The sequence below is a fragment of the Chelmon rostratus genome, chromosome 20 (assembly GCF_017976325.1).
Source record: "Chelmon rostratus isolate fCheRos1 chromosome 20, fCheRos1.pri, whole genome shotgun sequence".
In the NCBI taxonomy this organism is placed as follows: Eukaryota; Metazoa; Chordata; class Actinopteri; order Chaetodontiformes; family Chaetodontidae; genus Chelmon; species Chelmon rostratus.
The window spans coordinates 12,747,463-12,760,051 of record NC_055677.1 but is presented as its reverse complement, the minus strand read 5'-3'; the positions used below and the strand labels follow the sequence as shown (position 1 = coordinate 12,760,051).

The 12,589-nt window shown below is 43.3% G+C and overlaps 1 protein-coding gene across 1 annotated transcript in view; it reads right to left on the bottom strand.

Annotated features, from left to right (window-relative positions):
• Positions 1–12,589, bottom strand: part of myripb (myosin VIIA and Rab interacting protein b) — a 96,234-nt gene that overhangs the window by 40,757 nt on the left and 42,888 nt on the right. Inside the window, exon 2 of the mRNA XM_041961712.1 lies at positions 12,152–12,373. Within this exon, the coding sequence (XP_041817646.1) occupies positions 12,152–12,373 (222 nt within the window). The remainder of the gene's footprint in view (positions 1–12,151; positions 12,374–12,589) is intronic.

Here is a 12,589-nt window from a genome sequence, read left to right as displayed (position 1 = left end):
TTTAAATTTTTTAAAAGTCTGACCCACTCAGATTGCCGTTGCCACTGTTTTATTATCATTTCACGATGCTAATGTTTTAAGAGAAATGATTTTTTAATGTTGGCGGTTAATACGTTCCATATAAATAAAGACATTATATCAAAAAGCAATATGTCTTTCTTATGTGTGTTTTGCACGATTCCACTGTTCAACAGATCTGATATGTTGCAGTCCCCAGCAAAGGGAGGGAAGAAGAAGAGCAAGTTGGTAAACCTGGATGTAAATAATAGTGAATATAATATTTTTTTTTAAAAAAAATTGGCTTTTCAGCTGTTTTGTGAGGCAGGAAAATGCACTCAACACGATTGTTAGACCTCGAGGATGCACACAATGTGTTTTACTGAGTAACACTGGATGTAAACATAACTTTTGTTTCTTTACAAGAAAACTCCACAGAGCTCCTTTACGTAAGTGACAAAATAGACGACACTATTTCCTGGAAGCTGTGATTTTTCTGCTTGGTTCATGTATCTGTGGTTGCGCTGTGACTGACTGCTGCGCTCCTCGCTGACAGAAAATGTCCCGCAAGTGTATAAAATGTAAATCTAAACTCAAGAAAGCTAATTGGAAGGAAGGGCACGCTTAAGCAAAAAACACAGCGTTAAATGAAACCGGAAGGGGGAAACCTGTGTTCTCCAAAGCAACACAGAGGATGTGAAAAGAGACAAAGGAGAGACGAACTAATGAACTGCGCTTGACTTAGAAATCAAACTGCTACCCAGAAGCTGTCTCCTCCAGACCATTACACTGAAAACCACAGCAAATGCAGGATGAAGGCGAGATGCTCTGTGTGTGTTGTGGCATGTGGAGGTGGTGAGGAATGGGATTAGTGTGCATGACGAGCTTACCAAAATACGTGTTTAGCCTCCACTCAGCCTCATTTCTTCCTTCCCTTTCTTGTTTGTCCCCTTGTGTCTTTGTCTGTTTGTTTCATTCTGTCTTTGTGCTCAGATTCCTGCGTCTGTTGATGTTTGAATACGGTTTTTGCAGCTGTTACTTTGTCCTACATGTTGCGTTACACCCGTCTGAGAGAGGGTGTATGTGTGTGTACACAGCAGAGATGTGTGTGTTTTTCTGCCTGCAGGTATTTGAGGCAGTGGCACCAGGTGGAAGCCATTGCGTCAGTGCGTGTCCTCTGCAGGTAGGCAGGCAATCTGATATTGGAGGATATCAAACTCACTCACTCAATCTGGCTGGGAAAAGTGTTTGCTGAAACCAATTTAACCAAGATGTGTACACTGCAGATAGTGTTGAAGTAAACAGAAACAAGAGTGTGGAGATGTGCGTCCCGCAGCTGTCTGGTGGCGTAAAAGAAAAAAAAAAGAAAAAGGAAGGAAGGAAAGATCACAGCTGAAGACGAGTGCAGCGCCTCAGAGAGAGGAGAGCAGAGATACAGACAGCGACAGACAGCGAGAGTAAAGGAGTAAGAGCGCGAGAGAGTCACCCGGAGATATATACAGAGACCTTCATTCAAAATTCATCAATCTGCAACTCAGGCAGCTACTACAGGCCCTGCAGGGCTTCACGGCTCTGCAGGTGAGAGCACCTCTACTTGACGCAAATAGCACTCACACACAAATTACTGCTTAGATATGTCATGATATGTTCAGTCTTGATCTACAGGTTTGCAGTGGTGCTGAACTGGACTGCATTGCACTGAGAGGGGTTCCTTATATTTTGTTCTTTGTCTTACAGAATTAATCTGTAAAGACATGTTTCTGACAATGTCAGCAAAAACCGAAAATTTGAAAGCTTCATTAAGGTAGAATTCATAGCAGAGTTGTTGTATTTTATTGCATCACCAAATGAGGTGGACGGTGAGTGCGTCTCACACATTACAATGCATTGCAAGCAAAGACTGTCTGTTCCAAACTCAACCAATATAAAAGCTGCCACACTGTATTGATAAGGTCCAGCAATAATCTATATTAAGGTTGAAGCAATTAATTTCCATCATCATTAATCCTTCATTTGAGAGTTTTTTGTTTGTTTTGTAATCGTTTACTCTATAAAAGGGCAAAAAAATGAGAAATGCTCACTGTCAGATAACATAGTCAAATATTATGTCTTCAAATTGCTGTTCTTTTCTTCACACTGTTATCAAATGGAAAAAATACTGATGATGAAATCTGTCATCAATAAATGTTTGGTACTGTTAATGCATATATAGTAACTGGGTAAGCAGCCAATCAGTCAGTGGGTTTGTTTCACACCAAGCAACAATTAATCCGTACACGCTCTATGCTGCGACCTCCCAAACTCTGGTTTCCCTCTTTAAAAATGACCACAAGACCAGATAGACTCTCGTGCATTTGTGTGTGCGTGTCTGTTTGTGTATCTGTCCTCTTGTGAGCTCTCATGCACGTTGCACACACAATGCCTCACTTTGTGTGTTTGTGTGTGTCAACTGAATATGTGTGCGCGTGTGTAAGCCTGCCGCTTTGATATCTCTCCCATTGGCAGCCCTGATATGCTTTGATCCCGTTTGAATCAGACAGCATCACCCGAGATCCTCTGCTGCTGCTCTGAACAAATAGCCCAAAAGACACAGAGACAGAGGGAGAGAGGGAGGGAGGGAGATTCCTGTCGTTTTCCAGTTGCTTTGGTTGCTCTGGGCCACTCTACCTGCTGCAAGATGTCCTGTGGTATTTCAGCTGCCAACAGCTTAATAACACTGAACTGTCCATATTGGTTATATGACCAGATATTCTATGTTTTGTGCATAAAATCATCCTCTGTGCATGATATCGTCCTCTGCAGCAGAAACAGGTGCACAGCAAAGATGGTGGTGCAAGCCTCTCTGCTGTTTGTGTGTTACTGTACAACTAATAGAGGGATTATGCTTAACTTGAATGCATGAAAATAGCAACACGGTGTGAAATGTATTCCCTCCTGCTCTGTTTTGACTGTACTCATGATGACGAGTGTCTCCAATTATTGCAAATACTTTCTGTATCATTCCTGTATCTACTCAACCAAACAGATGGCGTGATGAAGAATTTATGAACGTAATGATTAATTAAAGTTGACTAATTAACTGAGAAAATCACATTGTAAGATAAATTGCCACAACAAATGCCAGAAAGCATTTTTTTTTTAATAAAGTGCAGCACTCTCAGACCTCACCAAAGGGGCAAGCAGACAAACATACAGGGAGCCGGCCAGCGCCAACCTGCTAGCCCCAGAAGCCCAGGAGGTACAGACTTAATAACATCAGATGATTTTAAACAAATGAGATCAAACAGCACTCCTCGCTCAGGTGGGAAATCATGACTAAACAAGGTGAGCGGAGTGCAGTCAGCTCTGCAGCGAAGCACCGGCTAAGCCTCATTTAAAGTGCTGAAAAATGGGAGAGGAGGTGCAATGAGACAGAGGCCTGGAGCGATGCACAACCATTGATATGCAGCAGAGAGAGAGAGAGAACAATAAGGGTGTGTACATACACACCATCTGAAGTCCCTCAGAGCTCCAGCAGTACAGGGAAAGTGGAATACTGACATTAGCATATTCAGCTAATTGTTATTCATTTACACTGGCTCTATTTCCCAGAACATTAAAGGATCAGTGTGTAAGACCAAGTCAGTTTTACACGGTTGGTACTGCAGCTAATAGAAAACCGATTACAAAATTGATTAGGCTGTTGTATTTATCACAGCTAATATTCTATATCTGTAAAATTCATTTCTCTCTGAGTTGGCCAAAAACTAGAGTGATTTCCATGAATCTTTCATTAAGTGATGGTGTCAGACCTAAATGCAAATCATGAGTATAATGTTTAAATATGATTTACATGATGAACAGTTTTCTGCCAGCATTCCTCTCTTACTTCATGTGCAGCAACAGTGTTTTTTTTGTTATTTTTCTATATTCTTCATAGCTCAAGTAGCTAAAGTAGACGACACACGATTGGTCCATTTTGTGCTGAAGAGGAGCCAAATGACGTGCCAAATGCCCCTTTTTATGGTAACGTGCACAGAGCTTGATGAAGAAAACCTGTGTTAACAAAGAAGTTTGATCACCACCGTCATTATATCCATGATCTTTGATTGGTGCTTTAGGATTCGTCGAGCCAGCTGATGCAGAATTAGCTTATAACCCGCAGGACCATCGGGTTTGATTTTGGGTTTCAAACTAATATTGTTATTTACAGTAAAAATAGAAATACTAGGATATTGGAAAAAATATCTCTACTTGTACTAATATTTCACTTTCATTAAAGGACGCTCTTGGGTTGACAGGCGAGGAATGTGCAATGAGTGTGAAAATCCCGCGGTGCCAATAGCTTATTTCTTTCATGCTACAGAGAGTTCACTGTGGCAGGAGATCAGACAGTGTGATCTGCCTGAGGGAGGGATGAAGGCGCAAGAGAGTGAGAAAATAAGTGAGGGGTGAAGTTAAAGAGGGGAGGAAAGATTACTATTCGTCCAGCATCGTAGAAAGGTTTCTATCATTTCAGGCCAAATTCATATAGAGAAAAGCACAAAAAGCAATAGTGGTTATAAAAGTTGCGTGAAAGACATCAAACTTAATTCCTAATGAGAGAGCAGAGATCCACTTCATCTGCCAGTCATGCAGCTCACATCCTCTCCTACCAGGATATGAGAGCTGACTGACTGTGCTATGGGGCACCTCCCACGCTGGAGATGTTTTTGATAGATCACATCTGCAGCAATCAGCCGCTGGAGTCTAAAGCCAATCGTGTGGGGAGGGGAGGATTCAGAGGGAATAGAGATTCAACACACACATTAAAATTTCTATTTGAGTAAATCAGCGTGCAGTGGTTACAGAGCTCCGGGGCCGCTCCTTTCTAAATGTTTGTAGATGGATTAAAAGTCATGACCTTAGATGCCATGATTGAAAGATAACCGACTTAAGTTTTTTTTACCAGCAGCAACGGACCAAACAGTAGCTTCAAATATATCTAAATAATCTATTGCTTGATTTTTCAGCTTAAAGTCAAGCTGAAATCTAAATTCTTCTTATTTTTTGTGGAGAGATATAAACTTTGATAATTCTGCACCTACTCAAGCAAGCTAGATAAATAGCTTCCACTCAAAAAGTACAAGCTAGTTATGCTGCCAACATTAGCAACCTCGGTTAAATACACATATATATGTATACAGTTGTACTTTAAGATAATTCAAATAATGGGGCTGCCCAATATGTTCCTGTTACTTTCTCAACTCTCTCTCGCCTAGAAAGGAATTAGACTCAAAGCAAATGAGATTTTGACCCTTGAATGCAACACACGCAGGGCAGTCACACAACTGTAAAGCAGCATTGCTAGATGTTAGGCCAATACAAGTGTTCATGGGTCTTACTTGCATCTTGCTCCACCTTGTAGCAAACAGTTTCTGTCTCCAATCCCACTAACCCACAATAACAACAACAGGGGCTTTAGCTTCTGTTCTGATCCACTAGCCAACTTACTGCCTAAACCGATTTAGGAATCATGGGATTTCCAATCACCTGCACTGTGAGCCACAAATGACCCTGTTCACGTGGAGCGCCATGGCAGGGCGGCCCTGTTCCTCCATCACAAAACGATTAACAAGCCTGACTGTGGTTCTGGGTTCACAGCTGACCTGGACCTGGACCTGGAGTGGTTCTCAGATTATAGGTGTGACTGATTCAGTCTCACCCACCCACACACACACACACACGCAGGAGGCTAGGGAGCTGGAGGCTGACGAGAGTCAGAGAAACATTAATGACTCAGAGCAATATATTAAACATAATACACAACGGTATTCACACAACTGACAGGAATTAATGCACAAGAGAGAACATTCAAGGCTCTTTGTGTGTGAGAGTCTTGCATCTCTGTGCATGTCTCTGTGTGTGTTTGTGTACTCACATGTTTACCTGGAATGGCAGTGATTTATCACCTGCTATAGAAATTCAACCTCAACAGAGAAAAATGCTTTCATGGGACACAAGGGGTCACAGAATGAGGAGGGGTTACAACGCAGGAATCCACACACACTTCGTTCAGTACACACAGATACACAACAAAGTGCAGACACACACAGAAAGGTAGCTGCTGCACACACACACTGAGATCGCTCCAAGGCAGAAAAACTCAGCAGTAATTAGTTTTAAAGGGAACTCTTGCACAAATCGCATTAGTAAAATTCAAGCACGATTTCTGATTTAGGCTATGTTTCAATTAATGATATCGGGGCATATCAATAGATCCAAGTCAGAGCCAAGTCTGGACCTCCAGGAGATGTTTGAACATAAATCACCAATGCTGCGTGTGTGCAACTTGCAAGATTCTCCGTACGCATGTATGTGTGTGAGTGTGTTTGTGTGTGTGTGTGTGTGCTGTTGTGCCTGTGTATAAAGTGCAAATCACCATCAAGAGTTACGAGCGACTGGTGGCTCCTGTGTCAGCTGGGTTGGACACGAGACAAGGCCGCGACGGAGGGAGAGAAGAGGGGGAGATGGAAGGAGAGAGGGTGATTAGTGGCTCTCCTTCCTGTGCCTGCAGCTCATAAGAGATGAGGGGTTTGCAAGTTGGTTCAGCTGCGCTCTTCGTTCTTCAAACGATTTCAATTGATGAAAAGCTTCCTGGGTATTAAGCATGGGAATGTTCAGACACTTGATTTAGTCGATTCTGTGTGCTGACTGGAATGAAATAGTTTGTTCGAAATCCTGAGCACGTTTACCTGTAGGTATAGCTGTGACAGCAGCCTGAAATATGGCTGCACATGTCAACTTTCTTTGCCGCTAATGTTGCCTTGCGTGATTTAAAAGTTCCATGCTGCATATTGATGGTGCTACAGCATGACGAATGAGAGGGGAGACTTCCATTCTTCACCTACCGAGGCTTGCAGCTTGCCGTTTTGGTTCTTTATTGGAAAAACACATAATAATAAGTCCTGCAATCCACTGTTCGTCTAGCTGCTAAAAAAACAGACAAACAAGCAGCCAGACACAAACAGACACCGAGGTGTAAAGGTCTCACTGAAGCCCAAGACGTCTGCGGTGTATACACATTTCATCTGCAGCCCTGTGCTCTAGGGCAGACCCTCCCTGTCTAAGACTAGTCTTGCTCACCAGCTCTGATAAAAATACCCCCGCAAGGAGGACAGAAAAAGATCACACTGTGACTCTCTGCCTCTCCTCGCCGCAGGTGCTTGTCTGGCAGCAGCAAGAGGGATTTTATAGCACTGGTGTCTTCATAAACACACTTTGACTCCCATTGTTGTGGGCTCATTTTGAGATGTTAAAATTAATATTCATGCATGCATAAAATGCACTGGAGGTCTTAATATGTAGGGAAATAAATGGAACAGGTGAAGAGTCATAGAAGCACAAGAAAGTCCATGGAAGGAGCCACTGGGTTCATGTCCTGCCTCTCAATACTGTGAATTAACAAGCAAATGTGGTAGGAACTCTGCAAAAACAATGCATAACTCAGCCTGTTATAGTGTGCCAAAAAGGATTCTGGCTTTGTCAGCCTGTTTAAGAAAATCAATGGAAGAGTTATGAGAGCTATTTTCCATAAACCATGAAAGGATTTCAATATTAAACTTTGAGGACAACAAAAAAACAACAGCACACAGCCACACATAGATTCATTCAAGCAATAAAACATCTACAATATCAATCAGCTAAATAAAGACGACGGTGACATTAAAAAAAAGTTCTATAGCTGCAAACGCACACTTAGTTAAATTGAAAAGATGATTTTTTTCATACCATAAAAAGGGGAAGATTAACGTGATCATACCAGAACTGGTGCATCTCTGCGCCCATGAATGATGCTGATCAGCACCTGGATTATCACTTCCTGAACTTGTTGCTTTGGGATTAACATCTTGTACCTGCTGATGTGGTAAAAACCATCCATTCAATTCTCCTCACAGGTGAGAACAAACAGCAAGGCTTCCTGTATTCACAGTCTCTGAGACAGTGACAGTAAATGTGTTTGTGTGCATTTCTGTGGTTGCATGTTAAATAAACTACTACAGTACTGAGCTTCTACTACTACCACTGGAGAGTTTTGTACGTGTTTGTTAGCTCGTGTCCTGAGGCCCCCAAGCCGTCAGCTTCTGCTTGGCCTTTTATAAGACGGCAGCCCCATTATAAAAAACCAACCAAATTATTAAATGTGTGTGTGCGTGCGTCTGTCAGCTGTGTGGTTACTGCACCCTGACAGCGCCAGAGCTCGCTCTGATTCATATTGAAAAAAGGACAGACTAGAACTGCAGCAGTGTGTGTATGCATGTGGATATAGAGGCATGTGCGGCCCTGTGTTTGCATGTGTAAACAAAGACTGTTTGCAATGCACACACTTATCCACAGTACAGTGATCTGCTTCCATGCACAGAGAATTAAGTCGCCCTGATTAAAAGGAATTTAATGAAAAAAATGTACTTACCCAGTAAAGGTGTGTGCTCATGAGTGCACTTAGGCACGCAAAATGCATGGGCTTGTGTGTAAGCCTCTCCTGTTTGTGTGTGTGTGTGTGTGTGTGTGTGTTTTTGCATATGTAAAGCACCGTATAGGTCTGCAGCAGATGCTATAATCTTGCCATCATGCTTTAGGATGGGATTATGAAAGCTATAAAGTGGTAAGAACAGTTTGCCACTTTAGTGTATTGCTATTTCTGTGCACACATGCCACACACATGCATGCACACACACACATAGGTACATCATTCTATGGCCAGATGACTGTATAGAGAGGCACACAATAGTCCATTTCTGCAGATTAAGCACAGAGTAGTGCAGTAGCTCAGATGTGAATGTGGCTAATGGAGACTTCATCAGGTAGAGAGATGGGGGACATGTTAGAATATAAGAGAGGAAAGGACCTGAAAAATGAAAAGGCAGGGAGAGGAGGAGAGGAGAAGGCATGGCGAAACATGTGCAGAGGAACTATTCAATGTGAGAGTCGAAACAAAAGGACAATTCAGTGGCATTTCCCCTCTCGGATAATTGGGACAAGCACTTTCCTCCTCTGTCATTCGCTCTCTAAATGCCTTTTTCATCTTCCTGCCCTCCCCCTTGTCCTTTCTCCACTGACCTTCATCTCTCTTCATCTCCTGCTCGCCCCTTTAACATTTTCCCCACTGCTTTGTGTGTGGAAGAAAAAACGACTTTTCAGTTTCCACTAAAAACTGTTTGGACTTCTCTCATTGAACCACTGGTGTGTGGTTTGTGAGTGTGTGTGTGTGTGTGTGTGTGTGTGCGTGTGTGTGTGCATGTGTGTGTGTGTGTTCTGCTTGTGGACCGTGGGCTGAGGATGCTGTTAATTCTACCAGACTTCAACTGGTCATGCTTGTCCCACTCGCTCAGGAGGGAAGCTGCATGTGTATGAGCATGACTGTGCGTTTAAAAGACTAGGCAGGTGTTATGACAAAGCTGCTGATTCATTTTCACTTTTTCAAAGACCATCTGTCACCAGGGCGCAAGCATCTCATATCAGCTGACAAAAACAATCAACCAATCAATGACAGTGTCCATCTCAACTGCAGCTGCTCATAAATATAATTAGCCGACATGCAATCAATGCATGTGATCACATGTCATGTTTGCTTGCAGCCTTGTGCCTGGGTGTGCAATCATTCATTACATTCTTATGTGCACCCAAGTGTGAGTGGGTGACTTTAGCCCGTGAGTGTGTCCATGTGTGCCATGATTGCAAATCTGCTTTCCCTAGATGGATCGCACTTCTGAGCAGTGTGGCCGCACCACCGCGAATACTGATGGACAGCCGGCGCATGTGAGTGAGACCATTTGGCGATCTGTTCCCTTTTGCAATTGAGTTTGTATTTAGATTCAGCAGAATTCCCTCAGGAAGGGTTCAAAAAGAGCCAAAAACCACTGACATTCAGGAGAAGATACTGATAAGTTGATTTATTATGAATAAATATATTTGAATATGAATAGTAGATTGTAAAACTTGTGATTTTAGTCTGATGCTGCCTTTCAGGTTATGTATTCTTTGTAAAATATTAGAAATAACATGCAAATGAGAAGAAAAAAAATGACAAATTACTTAATTAGCATTGTATTTACTGCACAATGATTCCCCTTTAAACCTCCTCTTTCAGAAAGCATCCCTTCACATTGGAGTCATTTCCCTGCAGTTACAGTCCATTTAACATGAAATCAATGTCTTTTTTTCTTGCAACCCTCCACTCCAACAGCAGACTAATAGCTATTTCCAAAATAATGTTAAGGGCTCCTCTAGCCTCAAGCTCAACGCCCGTGCAAGCTGTAAATCACTGTTCCAAATGACACGACTGCACCCGGAGAGAGAGTAATTCATGCTAAAACCAGATTTAAGGTCTTTTAATGCGCCAATGAAAAGTGCTGTATTTATATGTAGCTGGTAGACAGCAATGTTGTGACATCAGGCCCATCTGTGACTCGAGACCCCTAATGAGAACATTACTGAGCTCAGAGCAGGGAGAGCGATAGGGAGAAAGGAACAGGGGAGAGTGCGAGGTAAGAGTTGATCGATGCAACCCTTGCCACCTCTTTTGACTGCCATCATCCCTTTCCCTCCTCCTCCTCCTCCTCCTCCTCGCTGTCTCACCTTCTCTATCCTCCTCCTCCCTCCTGTCTCAAACACCAGGACTCGGGGCAGCGGGTCTAACTCAATACGCGGTGCAGCGAAAATCAATGAAAGACGAAAGAGACGGAGCTGAAGGATTGAAGGGAAGAAATAAGGCCAAGCGGAGGGGCAACGCATTTTTGGACAGCTTTGTCATGCTCTGCAATCCTGTCCACCGCCACCTTAACACACCCGAGCGGGCAGAAAATATTAAATGCACCCCTGACACACCTGCATCTCTTTCTTGTGATACTGCACTCTCAACATCATGAAAAATGCACTAAATCACACCCAAGGACCTGTGGAGTATCAGGAGGAAGGACATTAGCACCAAAACCAGAATCTCAAGTAGGAAAAAACATGACAGTCGAACTAAAAGCAATGCCAATGCTACATATAAGACACATTACACTCATATATATACATACACACATATTGGCTTATCCAATACCCCAGGATCACAACTGATTTTACAGTGAATCCATCACAGACACTGACTCACACCCTCCAGTCTTATAGTATTTCCAACACCCCACCCTCGCCCCGACAGATCGAGCTTAATATTCACCCAATGGTGAGTCGGGGCATCAGAACGGCTCCCAAGGCTTTGGACAGACACGCATCCGTAAACAATCTTAACAAACACACACACACACACACACACACACACACAGCTCTGTAACACATGCAAATTCAACCACAGCCAGCTTGTAGCGTGTTCCCCTGCCTCCTCTGCTCGTCAGATTGTTTTCTCTTGTTCTATAAATCTTAAATGTATGTTCTGTTCTTCCTTTCTCTGAAACCCAGATTTTTTTAGTTTGCTGTTCGAGATGTGATCAGGGCACTCAAAACAGAACAAGGAAATAAAAACAAAATAAGAAAATAAGCATTCCCTGCTAGAAATGTGAGCTGTGTGGCAGAAATCTTTGAAAGAATCTGACACATGTGATTTTTCATCTCCCCTGCGCTGCTGTGTCTGCATCTCTCTGTGTCTGTGTCGTTGTCATATACATAAGCATATATTTCACCCGAACACACACACATTACTTGACGACACACATATTTCCTTCAATTTCCTCCCCTCTTCCACCCCCCTTTTTGTTACCTTCTGATTTAAAAGCCCCATCTTCTCCGTCCTTTGCTGTGCAACTACCAGAATGCTCAAAAAGGCAGGGAAACAAAGCTGAAAACAGTTATTTTCCATTAGAAATTAATAAAAGAGTTAGACGTCCAAAACATAAATCAAACAAAATACTAAAAAAACACCCATCTTTGCAGTGCTGACTCTGTCAAAGTCCCGCGTTTGCTCTCATTCATTGACTTTTTCTCCTCATATCTGTCTCGTCAACACTCTCACACCCTTCTTTTCCTCTCATGATTTCCCCAATTCTCTACCCAAATTTCCCCCTGCTCCCGTGTCCTTAAATCCACCAATTCACAGCTTCTCTCACATCTCCCATCCCCATTCACTTTCCTCTGTCGCCACTCTAATCTCCCCACTGCCGCCGGCGCGTATGTGAATGTGTGTGAAATCACTAACCTGCCCTTCTGGCATGCAGAGCAGAGCCAGGCTTTGTCCCTCTTGCTGTAGGTGCAGCAGGTCTTGCAGACGTTGTACTGGCAGTCCAGGCACAGGCGCTTGGGGTTGAGCAGGAAGGTGAAGGGCGCGCAGCAGCGGATACAGCAGTGCTCGTTGAAGCGGTGCTGCTTGGAGAGGATGGAGCATCTGCTGCCTTCCTCCGCCAGCTCCTGCTTCATCTCACTGAAACCGAGAGAGAGAGAGGAGAGAGAGGGAAAGGGAGAGGACATGAGGGGGAGGGGGAGAGAGAGCGAGAGGGTGGTGAGCATCTGATGGTGGAGAGGTAGAACGTGAAAACGGCGATGCGGAATAATTGGAGATGCTGTGCTAAATTAAAAATTAAAAGAGGGGGGTATTAAAACAAGGGGTGGGAGCGGGGGAGGGCAGGAGGGGTCATGG